We start from the raw sequence: 14,652 nt of genomic DNA on the forward strand, positions 1-14,652 counted from the left end.
GGATCTGTAACAGCAACAAAGGGTCCTGTGGCATCTTATAGACTAACAGAAAAGTTTTAAGCATGAGCTTTCGTGAGCACAGACTCACTTCATCAGATGCTGGTCTTGGAAATCTGCAGGGCCAGGTATAAATAAGCCAGAGCAAGGCTGGGGATAACAAGGTTAGCTCAGTCAGAAAGGGTGAGGCTTACTACCAGCAGTTGATCTGGAGGTGTGAACACCAAGGGAGGGGAAGCTGCTTCTGTATTTAGCCAGCCATTCGCAGTCTTTGTTTAAGCCTGAGCTGAGGGCATCGAATTTGCAGATGAATTGTAGCTCAGCAATTTCTCTTTGGAGTCTGGTCCTGAAATGTCTTTGCTGTAGGATAGCTACTTTTAAGTCTGCTACTGTGTGGCCCAGGAGATTGAAGTGCTCTCCTACGGGTTTTTGTATATTGCCATTTCTGATATCTGATTTGTGTGCATTTATTTTTACATAGAGCCTGTCCAGTTTATCCGATGTATATAGCAGAGGGGCATTGCTGGCAAGTGATGGCATAAATTATATTGGTAGATGTGCAGCTGAATGAACCCACGATGGTGTGGCTGATCTGCTTTAAGGATACTAACTTTGTGTTTTTTCCACCAACACCTACACAGAGCAGGCGGAGATCTCTAGGGGTCTTCGCCTTATACAGGCCCACACTGAAGCGGGACAAACCGGTATTCAGGCCGTCCCTGCATGTGCCTAACGACCTGTTCTCAACAACCAACGACGCCACTATTTCAAACCCTCGGTTATAGTCCGTAAGCAACACAGCCCAGGCAAGCCAGGCTCCCCCACCGACCCACCCTCCCTCCAAACGCGGACCTTCCCCACCGCCCCTCGACCGATTACCCGGCTCTCCGGCTCCTGCCCTCGCTCGGCTCCCTCAGCGGCCAGGCGCCCCGCGCCGCCCCCGGCTCGAGAGGAGCAGCAGCGTGTGCCCAGCCACAGGCGCCCTGCGGCAGCCATCGCGCCTCAGGCCCGCCAGCCTGGTCGCGGAGCTTTACGGCCATGTCGCAAGGAGAGGCCGCCCCAAACTTCTGCCTGCGATACGGCAGGCGGCGCAAGCTCCTGCCTCCAGGAACTCGCGGCAGCGGGTGGCAGCCGGGGCTTGAGCGTCTTGGTCGGTGTCTGGGCTGGGCAGCTCAGGCCGCTCTGCTCCCTACGGCCCCCGCCGGCTGAGGTCGGGACGGGGGTCCTAGGCTCGAGTTAGCCCCTGTTTGGCCCGTGGGCTGCTGACAGCTGGCCGTGGAGTGGAGTGGAGTGGAGTGGAGAGGCGAGGCGGAGGGGCCGGGCTCTGTGTGGGGAGAACAGCGTCTGCTGAGCCAGGTGAGGGGGCGGCCGCTGCGGGGAAGAGCAGAGACGAGGCTGCCTGGGTCGGGGGGCTGAGCTGCTTGGGGAAGCTGCGTGGGGGTCGGCGACCCGGGCTGCTGGGGGAGAGGGCTGGAGGGAAGGCGGGCTGGATGGTGGGGCGTGGGAGGGCTGGGCTGCCCGGAGACAGGTGGAGGGAGGCGGGATCTCCGCCGGGGATGGAGGGTTGATGTAATCGGGACGGGGGCTCTCAGCCACCTGTGGCCCCGGAGCGGGATTCCCGCTCGCTGCCGCACCCCGGGCTCCTGCAGTCGCTCTCCGTTCCCTCGGGACGCCCCCCATTGTGAAGTCATCTCCTGCTGGCGGCGGGGTGACACTGCCCGGCGGCTCCGGGCCCCTTCTGCAGGGATGTAGCGAGTCCGGGCTCCGGGGCGGGGTGGGGCATCGGGGCCTGCACCAGGAGATTGTTTTCCTCCAAGGCTGCTGGCTGGGGTAGGCGCCGTGCGGTCATCCGGAGCTGTGCGGCTCCGGTGGGGGCTAGGGACCTAAGGGCCATCTCCGCACCCACATCCTATGCAGTGCTGGGGATGGTTGTGGACACTGCTTGAGGGAGAGGTGCTACTGCAAGGTGAGGGGGCCTTCCGTAGGCTGGGAAGAGCGAGGAAAGGTGAAGAATGAAAGCGATTAGTGAAGGGCTGGGGTGTAGGTGAAGGACGCTGGATGAGATGTGGAAGGGGTTTGGGGGAGGAGGCCAGTGAGGATTGCTGGAGGTAGATAGGGTATTAGTTGTCTCAACAGTTTATGATCCTTGTTTTGAATAATGCAAGTGATTGGGAAAGGTGTGTATATCAGTTACACTGATGTATATATTCCACTATATTAAGAATTTGAAATTGGCTCCCTAATTTTCTTCATTACTGACTTAACCAATTTGTTCTGCATTGAATGTGATTGTTATAGCTCGGGAAGTAAATAAAGACTTCAAGCTGTAAACTCAAAAGTGTGTGTAATTGAATAGGAAGGAACTTGCAGACAGGATTAGAGAGAGATGTATACAAGAACAGGGAAATACTGTGTGTTTTGAAGCTGTGGCTCAAACATTTTTAACTTACAGTAGTAAGTTCTCTGTAGCTTTTTAGGTAACGTAAGTTTATTACATATTTTAAAATGCTCTGAGGCTTTATAAAAGTTGTTAAAATATGAAATGTTTGCTTAAAATTTTGTAAGTCATAGCTCTTATTCTTGCCTCATTTGTAGCTCTGTTGGAACTGGAGGAAATAAGATAATGGATATGGGTAACCAACATCCTTCTATCAAAAGGCTGCAAGAAATTCAGAAGGAAGTCAGAGATATTGAACAGCAGGTAGTGATTTTCAGTGGTCTGTCTTCTGACAGGGATTACAAGAAACTGGAGAGGACTCTGACTAAACAGCTTTTTGAAATAGATTCTGTAGATACTGAAGGAAAAGGGGATATTCAGCAAGCCAGAAAACGAGCAGCCCAGGAAACAGAGAGACTACTCAAGGAATTGGAGCAGAATGCAAACCATCCACACAGACTGGAAATAGAGGCCATATATAAGGAAGCTCAAGCACTGGTGGAACGTGAGATCACACCATTTTACAAAGGTGGCAACTGTATAACCGATGCATTTGAAGAAGGTATTCAGGATATTGTACTGAGACTCACTCAAGTGAAAACTGGAGGAAAAATCTCACTACGGAAGGCAAGGTATCGCACTCTGACAAAAGTGTGTGCAGTTCAAGAGATTATAGAAAGCTGTATAAAGCAGCAACCTTCCCTGCCACTCTCAAGTGATGCACATCCTTCAGTCTCAAAAATTAACTCTATTATGTGTGATGTGAACAAGGCTCGGGGTACGCTTATTGCAGTCTTAATGGGAGTAAATAATAATGAGACTTGCAGGCATTTATCCTGCGTGCTTACTGGTCTGATTGCTGATTTGGATGCATTGGATGTTAGTGGCCACACAGAAATAAGAAATTACAGAAAAGAAGTGGTGGAAGAGATCAATAAATTACAGAAATATCTGGATTTGGAAGAGGAAGCAGACTCTGCTCATGCTTATGACTTGGCACAAAATCAGTCCATTTTAAAAATAGAAGAGATCCGCAAAAAAATGAAAGAAGTTAATTCTTTACTTTTCAGGGCGGAAAACGCTTCTGATTTATACTTGGGATCTAAGGCAGAATTGCAAGGTTTAATTGCCCAGCTGGATGAAGTGAGTCCAGGAAAGAATCCATGTATCAGGGAAGCCAGGAGAAGAGCAGTGATAGAAGTACAGACTCTCATAACATATATTGATTTAAAGGAAGCACTTGAAAAAAGGAAAATGTATGGTGAACAAACTGTTGTGGAACACCAATCCCATAAGGCAGTCTGGAGTGTTCTTGGCCACTTGTCTGAGATTCAGAGGGAAGTGTTCTCCTTTGATGGAAACAGAACTGATAAGAACTACATGAGACTAGAAGAGCTCCTCACTAAGCAACTTTTGGCACTTGATGCTGTTGATCCACAAGGAGATGAGCGATCTAAAGTTGCCAGAAAGCAGGCAGTAAAACTTGCACAGAATATTCTTTATTATCTAGACATGAAAACGGATGAGTGGGAGTACTAGGAAACAATGGCCTCATGTTAGATATTGCTTTTCTTTTTTGCACTTTATGTAGACTGATAGCTCCCAGGAACAACCCATGATTAAAAGTTGTGTTTTTATATTGAGTTGTGGAGGTTGTGTAAATAGTTGGTATGACTACATGGCAACTATCCTATGCTTTCACCTACTCTCCATGACAATTGTCAGTACATAGTTTTGTTCAATTTAGGTTACCATGTTGTGTGGGAGAGAGATTCTTTTGAGGAATTTCATAAGTGTCAGAGTCTGTAATATTTGGTCAAACTGTTTTTTAAAGAGTGCACTTTTCTCAAAGGTGCGGGAACTTCCTGCAAAAATAGAGTACTGGAAAAACCAATAAAAGAAGACTGGGAACTTAAGGTTATTGGCTAAGTGCAAGGTTAGATCCATCAACTTGACAGCAGCCTGGACACATTTCTAATGTATTGTTCTAATCAAAAGATTAAATACAAACAAAGTTGGCTTTTCATGTGTGTTTGATTGGGTTCCATCCATTTCATCTAACTGTGTTTTGGGTTTTAGGTTTTACAATGCAACAGTATTATAATACAGAATGACTGGTTGTGAGCATTTCCTTGTGGCACTTGGCATCTAGGAAGGAGTTCCTCAAATTCAGGGTGTCTCCTATTAGAAGGTAGCTATGAGATATGAGAGACAGGCATTGATTAGCTAAATGAGTTTTTTAGCATAATTTTACTGCCATCCATAAATCCCTGAAAACTGTACTGAATTATGTTTCGTAGTATTATAACTGAGTTATTTGATCTGGATTTGATGAGCTTTCTCAACACTCTGTGAGAATGGAAATCACATTAAAATAACTTGTCAGTCAGTACTTTTGATTTAACCATGTAAATTTGTTCATAATTTGTATGTTGTATTTCATACTGGTCATGTGATCTCAGACATAAGACTCAGAAAAGGCCTATTAATGGTGTGATACCTCATCCTGCAATGCAGTAGCAGTTAAGCTAGCTTGCAACTTGCTAAATAAACCTGATTGTATTTCTGCATTTGCTTTCCTCTTCTTTTGTAGATACAGGAATTTAGCTGCCAATATAAATTATATTTCTACAATTGTACATATTTGGTATCACACAGAATGCTGTTCTGGCCCAAAATGGGTCCCAAAATGTGTTTAAATGTGGCTGTTTCCCACATAGCTCCTTTCATGTTAGCTTTGTAAATTATTGCTTTATAGATAGTTAGTTATTTATTTGCAATATTTTAGCAAGTGTAAATCATTTCAGATGTTACACTGACTACAATAAATATTGGACATATATTAACACATTAATTAAAGAAAACAAAATATTTTGTGAGACAAGTGCCTTTTAACAATACCCTCAAGTTATACTACTTTAGATACAGGAACTCTATCTAATGGCAGCATGCTGCATTTAGTCATGTTTATCAACTGGATTTTTGTATTTACAATTCACCTTTAATGTGTATAAAATTAAAGATGTTTTAGGGGTCAGTCTGAGAGTACAACTTGCACTTAGGAAGTGTGGGTTCTGTTTCCAACTCCCCACACAATGACTTGCTTAGTGACCTTGGACAAGCCAGCCAGTGCTGCAGATTGTAAGAAGGGGATAATAATGTTTACTCACCTTTTAAAAATTGTTTTGAAATCTCTGGATGAAAATAGCTATATAATTTCAAAGGGTGATTATTTTGATTAACATTTTTTTTTGTTCTGCTGTTGACTTCTTTGCAAATTAAAGATTTTTTTAATTAATTGTAGTCCATAAGTCATAGCCCAATACTGATGATGCATTCTTTGTTTCAGTTCATGCAGGGCCTTACCTGTACCCATCCCTGCTCTCTCTCTTTAATCACATCTGCTAAGTTGAACTGTAATTTCAATCTATTTTGGCATTTCTTGTTTTGTTAGCTAAAACTAATTTATTAGTAAGGGTTTTGCTCATGCTTATAAAGTTTGTTTTGAAAATTTGCAAAATTTGCAAAATACTTAAATCATAGCTCTAATTCCTAATATACATTTGCAATTTTCATGACATGTAACAATTGGATAGTGTTTGTATTTAATTCCTGTGATCGTTACTGTAATTTAATTATGATAATTGTTATTGTCTGGTCTCTTCAATGTTTAGATGTACAGCCCTGGTTTAAAAAACAAAACATTCATATTCTTCTGTAAGTCATCTGAAGCTTTTAGCATTTCTGAATTTTTCAGGAAAGCGGTGAAGAGTTTATTTTTTTTCTATTTAAGATTTGCTTATCTCAGCTTTTGTGAAAGGCTGAATTGCTAAAAAGGCAAACGCATCTGAATGATTGAATAATGATTGATTGACTCAATAGATTCTCATACTAACATTATGTGAACTTGGCTTTTTGCATTTTTAACAATCCTCTGCTCGTGGGTTAAATATGCAGCATTTAAGATTTGTGGAGTTCCTACTCTGGTGCAGTATTTGTAAGCAGTCTGTGCATGAATAGTAAACTACATAAGCTAAACCAAAAAAAATAAGTGTGCATGGATTTTACGGAATCCTGTTTCTGTGATGAAGAATGTAATTTTTGTTTTGTGTACAACATGGCTAGGGAACATGTCTGCTTTCTGGCAATTAACTATCCAGCAAGGTGTAAAAGAGTAAACTCAAAAAACCCTACATTTCTATTAGTAAATGGAATATATAGGTTTTTGTGTGAAGCAAAGGAAAAGAATTGATATATTTTATGTTTTGTTTTTAAAAGGTTATAAATCATGATACTTGTTTGCTGATTATATTGATTTGTGAGCAAGTTTGATTTGAAGTATCCTAGTCTCAATTTTGTGGCAACACACAATCATTTTTTCCCTCCTTTCTAGCTTAGTGGAGTTTGTTGAGGTTTTTTTCAAGTATGCTTAATGGAAAAGTTTGTAACTAATGATTGTACATGAATCTTCTTTACAATGTGTATGTCTAAATTTATGTATGCATTATACTGCATTGGTACAAGTTCAAGGTTAAATGTTTTATTATATATTTAATTAATAAACTATTTTGTTGCTGTTGACTTTCATGTTCTAGCCTATTGTCTGTTCTTAATTTTTGAATGCTAATAATCAGAATAAAACTGCTTTCCCTGACAGCTCAGTAGTAAAGAAACTACATTTTAAAATTCAAAACTGTGAGATTCATTCATCTCCCTGTTAAATCTTGTTTCTTCTGATTGCAATATTACCCAGACTGCACAAAAAACAATAAAATAACTTTTAATTTGCACTGTATTTCTGTGGATACCTCTCAATGAAGTCTTATTTTTGGTTCTCTTTTGATTGTCTTGTACTGTACAAGGTAATAACATATTATACAATCACAGTGACGCCCATGTGGGAAAGAGTGAACAAATAAAAAAAAAAACAGTCAAGCATAAAATGGTGGCTTTAAAAATAGTAAGATGTAGTTAAACAATACTGAAATAACTACTGTGTGTTTTAATGGTACTCATCCACTGAAAATATATTCAGTTTTAATTAACTTCCTGTTTTTAAAAAAAGAAAAACTAACCCATGGAAATAAGGAGGCTCAGGTGATAAAAATTTCTAACAGCTTAGAAAGACCCTGTAGGAAGAGGAACTGGATGTATAAGAATGTTAGTTTAGTGAAGTAGACATGACAGAGGAACACAAATGAGTAGGATAAGAAAGGTAAATTAGTCACTATTTACTTTTTTAAAAACTACAAAGACAAAGGAGCATCCAGTGACTTTGAAGGCCAACAACAATCTGTGAAACTCACTGCTGTAAAGTATCCTGGCACCTAACAATTTAGCATACTTTTAGGATGGCATATTAATTCTTCACTAATCTCTAACTAATGTGTAGAAAGAAATACATCCCATGCAAAGTTTATTTCACAATATCCACTACCCATTACTGAAGCATCTGGTACTAGACACTGGAAAAGACAAGGCAATGGTCTAATGAGGCACTGGCTATACCAGGGATTCCTAGTCTATGGGTAGGGACCCAAAAACAGGTTATGATTAGATTTGTTAAGGTTGCCAGCAGCTTGGAGCTGCATGTGTCTCTTAAGGAAGTCATTTGCAGCTCCTTAATGCTGTCACATTCAGCAGCTATCTCTATCAATAGAGAAGAAATTATGCATTACAAAGACAGCTTCTCCACCTCCTCCATGGACAGCTTATCGATTTGGTCATTGCAGACAAGCCACTTAATAGACTCTTGCAGTAAGTAATTTTTGCCCCCTCCCTTCTCCCCTTTTGCCCCCCTGCTGTTCTATGTAGCTGATTTGTCAGGGTTTTTTTTTTTTTGTTTGTATCTCCACCAGCCCCTGAGTGCAATCAACCCAGCTCCTGAGTGTGACCCTTGCACCCCTGAGTGTGATCCCCCAGCCCAAGTATGACTCCTCCAGCCTCTGGGTAAGACTCTGCTCTCCCAGACCCTGAGTGTGACTCCCACCAGCTCCTAGCCTCTGAGACCAGGGTTTGAGCTGGGGGAGCAGTGGGGGTGTAGTTTGGGGATGAGGGTCTTTCCCTCACCACAATGCAGATAAATTATAATAATAAAATAGTGTTTATTTTATTATTAATGTATTTTCCCTTTTTCTGTGAAATAACATGAGGGGCACAATTTTATATTCTTGCCTCAGGCACAAAATTAGCTAGTTACGGCACTGCGCCCCCACTCCCCTTACATTTTTGAATTGCCTTGGATCACCAAGTCTTCCTGAATTGTCAAAATGGGTCCCTGTCTGGAAACAGTTGGGAACTGCTGGGCTAGACACAGTTATTTCTGTCTGTAAGCTCTTCCTACAGTTAACATTGCAGGAATATCCATCTCAGTAATGGAAATACACAATGCCATTCTTAAGTGGGTTGTTTCTCCTCACGTCCTGACAAGCAAAATCTGTGTTGAAGGAGCAACTTTATTTCCAGAGGCTAATTAGAAAACATCTCTTGAGGACCAGAGAGCGAATAACTCAACATTGTTCAATTCGTTATAGAATCATAGAATACTAGAACTGGAAGGAACTTCAAGGGGTCATGAAAGCCAGTCCCTTGCACTCATGGCAGGACCAAGCACCATCTAAGACCACAGATGAGCAATTTTTGATGAGTGGGGAAACTCCAAGAATTGGGTAAGTGGTCAAGAGCCACACTTTTCTATGTAGGCAGTGTGAGGTCTGACATGTGGCTTTGGTTCAGAAGGGAGATCAGGGGAAGGGCCTGGGCGCAGGATAGAGTGTGGGATCTGAGGGGGAGTTTGGGTGAAAGAGGAGGTTATGACATGGGGTAAGGCATTGGGGTGCAGGGTCCAGGAAGGGGTATGGGTGCAGGAGTGGATTCTGGACTGCAGGAGGGATGTAGGAGCAGATACAGGGTCTAAAAGGGAGTTGTGACTTGGGGCTGGGGGAGGAAGCTACAGATGGCTTAGGTGATGACTTGGGGCAGGGATTGGGTTGCAGGATCCAGGCGGGAGTATGGGTGCAGGAGAAGATTCTGGTGTAGGAGTGGATGTGGCATCTGGGGGGGAGTTGGGGGATGCCAGAAGTAGGCTCTGGCCAGGAAGCACTTACCTACACAACTCCTGGCCAGCAGCTGTCTGAGGAGGGCTTCCCGGCCTGCCAGCATCCCCAGTTTTGTGTGTTGCTCCCCACCATCCCCAAGCAAAGTCTCTCAGGTCCTAATGACTGGAAAGCCTCCAATGCAGCTGAGAAATTGTGCTGCACTGTCCCACTCCCAGCAAAATCTCTCAGCTTCCATTGACCTGTTTCTGGCCAACAGGAGCCGAGAGATTTTGAAGGAGGTGGAAGCAGTGCTTGAAACTAGCCAACAGGAGATGAAAGATTTTGCAGGGGTCAGGGACAGCACCTGAAACTCTCCCACCTCCAGAGCCGTAGGGCCTGGCTGTGGGCCAGATTAAAAGGCTAGGCAGGCTGTATCCACCCACAGGCCGTATCTTACCCACCCTCGACTTAGACAGTCCCTGACAAATGTTTGTCTACTGCTGTCTATGCCAGTGCTGAGCCACTCCAACAGCATGTTTTTCCTAACGTCCAACCTAAATCGCCTCCCTTGCTGCAATTTTTAAGCCTGTTGCTAGTGAAGTCCTGCCTTGTAAAAATGTCCTATTTAGCTCTCCAATTTTATTAGGTATGCTTTGATTATAGGTTTACAACAGGCTGCTGTTTGCCAAACTTCTTGTTAGTTTCTTCGTTTTGGGGCGGAGGGGATGGGGGAAAAAGCCCAAATTCCTTTTGCTGTCCCAGTTGTCCCTAATTTACCAAATCTCCATGTGTATGTTAACACTTCTCTTCACCTCCTTCTTCATGCCTTCCTTCAGGGCACAAACCAAATTCTAACTAATAGGCATTAAGAATAAATTTTCCCATAGGGGAAGATTATTCCATGACTGCCTAGGGCAGGGGAAGCCAAAACTCAGCTCATGAGCTGTATGTGGCTCTTTCACAGTTAAAGTGTGGCTTGCAGAGCCTCTGCCCCCATTCAGTGGGGTGGGAGCTCAGGGCATCTTGCCCAGTGGTGGGACTAGGGGCTTCGTCCAGACGTGATTGATGCCTGCTGGGAGAGGGCACAATTTTAAAGATTTGCCATTGCCAAACAGCTCGAGTCATATCCTCCAAGCATGCCCACCTCTTATACTCAGTAGTCTCTCCCTGCAGCTTTGTCCCATGTGCTAACTCTGCATGGAGAGGCAGGGCAAACACCTGGGAGCTGCAGGGAGGAGCTGATTATTTTGACTCATCTTTCAGCAGACTGACTCATACTTTGGCATTTGTTGTAAAATAAATGTAAAGCATGGAATAAGCATCTGAATAAATACAAGAATAGACTTAAAACAATATAGTCATTCTGGCAAATTATTAATTGATTAGCGATTTTAGGTGCCCAACTTGAGCTTCTTTCTTTCTTTCTGCAGTCCCTGAGCTTTCTACTTGTTCTATCCACATGGTTCCTTAATTTTATATGTTCAGCTGCTGACAATAGGTGTGCCTTCTCTTGTACTGCATACTAGTCTTCTTAGGTAATAAAGAGTTCTTCTGCATTTTTATAGGGATGTTTATTCCACTGACACTAAATGGAAGAGGTTTTTCAATAAGATTTGGATTAGGGTGGACCATGCATTGTGTCATCTCAGATAGCCAGATCTACACTGTTTCTAAGGTGGATCAGTCTTGTGTAATTTCTCTTTAGTATCTGTGTTCTACATTTGAAGGGGATGGTATCCAGTAGTTTGAACATAGTATTGAGTGTCAGAACAATTGTGTGCCTTAATACCATATGATACAGGATCTAGTCCTTGAATTATAAATAATTCAGGACAGGGAATATGTCTTTCTATGTATTTATACAGACTGACACAGTGTGACCCTGATCTTGACTGAGAAATTTGGTGCCCCCTTAGTACAAGTAATAAATAACAATGAAAGGGGATTCAGCTACCCTCATATGTGACATATGTTTATGGATTAGTTGTAATTGCTGCCTTCTATTCAAGACAACTGTAAAGAAGTGATTGCAGAGAAGTGGCTGAAACAAAAGCAATAGCACCCAAAACATGGACCATAAAGAAGCTAGAAGAGAAGGTGAACCATGGCTCCTGAGGTATTTCAAATGCCCAGGGTAGACTCTGATTGCTGGAACTGTGTTCTTGTATGTGAGAAACACAGAGAGAAAGATGGTACAAGGGGCCAGGCATAGAGAAAGATCCAAGAATCAGAAAATGAGACAGACCTTGGACAAGAAGCTGGTAGTACAACCCTGAGAAAAGCCTAGAAAAAGCTTTTAAGGTGTGCTGGGTGGTAGATATTTGATCCTGTGAGCAAGAAAATTGCCTTCTGTTGTTTGGTTCCTCTTGTGCTCCAGGAATCAGAAATGTGTCCATTTATCATAAAAGTACATGGGTGAATCAATGATATCAGACTTCATTATCTGTGTCTTTTTCCTTCTGGGAACCAACACAGCTCATTCTGCACTCAGGTCCGTCCATGGGTGCAAGCTATACAGAATTGGGAGTCACTTCTTCTCACAAAGGGAGAGTGAGACAGCCTCTTTGTATGTTGGCTGCCCTATGACACTTTAGGCATTTCTAGCACAGTATGATTCATCATTTTGTCTGCTGCAGACAGTCTTTTGTTTCCCTTAGGAAATGCTCTCCTTTTGGGCAGCAATAGTTCACTTTCTGTTCTGGGCTCTCTCTCAACATTTGTCAACAGCACATGTGGGTGACCTTTTATGACAAGAACCAAGACTGCTCTATGCAGCTCACAGGTTCTCTTTCCAGTTTGCTATCTGCTGCTGTTTTTATAGCACAAGGACTTCTCTGCTTTGAAGAAATAATCTATGTGCTTTGTCTACTCGCTGCTGCGTTTTGCAGTTTGATGGAAGTGGGTTTCAAGAGGAGAGAGGGGGAGGGAAGGCTTCTGTTTTTATGTTGCCATCCGTCAGTACTGTACAAAGCTCTTAAATAACCTAATTCATCTCATGCAATTACTGTCTCACTACTCTAGGAATCTCCATTTCAGCTGCTTCCTTTTGTATTTTCCAATTCTGCCTGACATTTTCCTTCACTCATGCTGCAGACACATCGTATCCCCTAAATCCCAAGAGCATCATGAAGGAAACTGGGCACCACTTAATATGATATTTTCTGTATACAATTGGAATGCATGACACACTTCCCAAAATAAACTGCAGTACCCAGCAATTGCTGCATTGGCTTGGGTGAAGCAGAGTCCTAGCTTTTCAGCTTCCATGAATGCTCTGGTAGCGAATCACACTTGCATGTCTGCTTACTGAACACAGCAGGGATTCTACTTTAGTTCCCTTGCCCCCTCACAAAACAAAAATAGTAAATCTAATCAAATAGATGTTAGTGACTGAGCGGAGAGCCAGGCATACTGTCTCACAGCAGCAAAGTCAAGGGCCATTCTGCTGTTGACTTTTTTTGGGAGCAGATTTGGTTCCAACAATTTATTGTGATGGTGAACACAGCTCCAGGTTTCCTTTTCTTTGCACTTCACTTTTCCTGCTGGATCTGCATACTTGTCACAAGCTCAGTCCTGTAGTATACAACTTCCAGCTTCCCATGGCTCACATTGGAATGCCATGCATGGGAGGAAATTGGGCATTGTCCAATAATTGTTAAATTTTGTGCCTGTAAGATTTCTAATAGAATAGGGCTCTGTCTAAACTTAAACTGCAGAAGCAGTGCTGCTGCAGTGCTGATGAAAGAGCTCCTCTTGTGAGTGTAAGTAATCCAGCTCGTTTAGAGGTGGTACCTATATTGATGGACAATGCTCACCCGTCAACATTACGTGTTCTACTTCAGGAGTTAGGTTAGCATAGCTGTGTTGTTCATCAGGGGCTTAGAGTTTTCACTCCCTGAATGACACAGTAAGACTGATATGTTGCTATTGGAAACGGCACTACCAGTTTTAAATATTTTTTGTAATTTTGCAAAAGCAAAATGAAATAAAGTTAAACTGATTCACATTCATGGTCCAATCTGAGTGAATTTCTAAACTATTAATCAGCAGCATAAATGCTGGGAAATAACTTAGATTTTTAAACTCCTTTGAAAAACACAAAAGGTACAAAAACAGGGAAAGCATATTGTAAACGTATGCAATTTATGTTAATAATGTTCCTTTACAAATGTTCTCAATCTAAATTTTTAGCTAAACTGAAGCTAGCCTGTGACTTGGATCATTTAGTAATTTACATCCTTTGAAGTGAGTGTGATGCTTTAAGAAAATTGGCATATGAATACAAATACACATAACTCAGAGATGCTTTGGACAAAATATCAAATGTAACTTATTAATTTCAATGTTACAATCCTCGGTATAGTCTGTTTTGGTATATGTATCATTCTTCTATGTGAAGTTAGAAATATGAAAGTTAAGTCTGTATATGGTTATAAATGTGTTGGTGAGAGTCATTATTTATACCCTGAAATCCTAATGGCTGGGTGATCAATTTAATGATTTATAAACAGCCTTGATTGTCCTGTAAGTCTAGTAATTTACTTTGATCTGTTCATTTTAACTTAAATCCTATTTTTATGCTCAAAAAAACTTTTGTTTATGATCAAGCCCAGTGTAAATAATTGTTACTTGGAGGAAGGGGGTCACTGCTCTGCATATCTCCCTTTCATTGTTAAAAGGTCCTTATCTTATGAGCCCTCTCAGTGCAAAGCGTTTGTACAGGGACACATTTATTTGTGGGTTTGATCCCTTTCGGGGCTTGGTTTCCTGTATGCTGTGCCCTAGAACTGCATCATCCTGGAGCTGAAGTGATTCAATGTCTGCATTGCTCTGCACCTCAACTCTGTGCCTTATGTTGGGAAGACAAGAGGATCTGATCCAGCAAGACAGGGTGGTGGGGATCCCCAGAAAGCAAGAAGGCATGTGTCAGTGGCATGATCAGCACACTGGGGAACAATGCCAATGGGTCTTCTGTGACTGCACCGAATCACAGTGAGTACTCATCAAGTTTTGCCAGAACAATTATTAGGATGCGTAAAACTGAGGTCCCAGACTAGAAAACCTAGCCTGAAAACTTGATCTGAAGTTCCCGACTAATCTTCACTTGCAAAACCGAGCACAGAAATGGAGATTTCATTCCTCTGCTCTAGCAGATGGAACAGTTTTGGCATATGGAGAAGC

The 14,652-nt window shown here is 42.4% G+C and overlaps 2 protein-coding genes across 5 annotated transcripts in view; one reads left to right on the plus strand and one right to left on the minus strand.

Moving 5' to 3' along the window:
* COA8 (cytochrome c oxidase assembly factor 8) overlaps window positions 1-1,015 on the minus strand; it is a 55,304-nt gene extending 54,289 nt beyond the window's left edge. For all 4 annotated transcript variants that reach the window (XM_074996430.1, XM_074996431.1, XM_074996432.1 and 1 more), the window contains exon 1: window positions 877-1,015. In XM_074996430.1, coding sequence (XP_074852531.1) covers window positions 877-993 — 117 coding nt within the window. In that variant the 5' untranslated portion in view covers window positions 994-1,015. The remainder of the gene's footprint in view (window positions 1-876) is intronic.
* Window positions 1,016-1,091: 76 nt separating this feature from the next.
* On the plus strand, window positions 1,092-7,205 carry BAG5 (BAG cochaperone 5). The gene is made up of 2 exons (XM_074998703.1): window positions 1,092-1,353; window positions 2,593-7,205. Exon 2 carries the CDS (start codon window positions 2,621-2,623, stop codon window positions 3,971-3,973), a length of 1,353 nt encoding a protein of 450 aa, XP_074854804.1. The 5' UTR covers window positions 1,092-1,353; window positions 2,593-2,620; the 3' UTR covers window positions 3,974-7,205.
* The last annotated feature ends 7,447 nt before the right edge of the window (window positions 7,206-14,652 follow it).

This window comes from Carettochelys insculpta, chromosome 6, assembly GCF_033958435.1.
Source record: "Carettochelys insculpta isolate YL-2023 chromosome 6, ASM3395843v1, whole genome shotgun sequence".
NCBI classification, from domain to species: Eukaryota; Metazoa; Chordata; order Testudines; family Carettochelyidae; genus Carettochelys; species Carettochelys insculpta.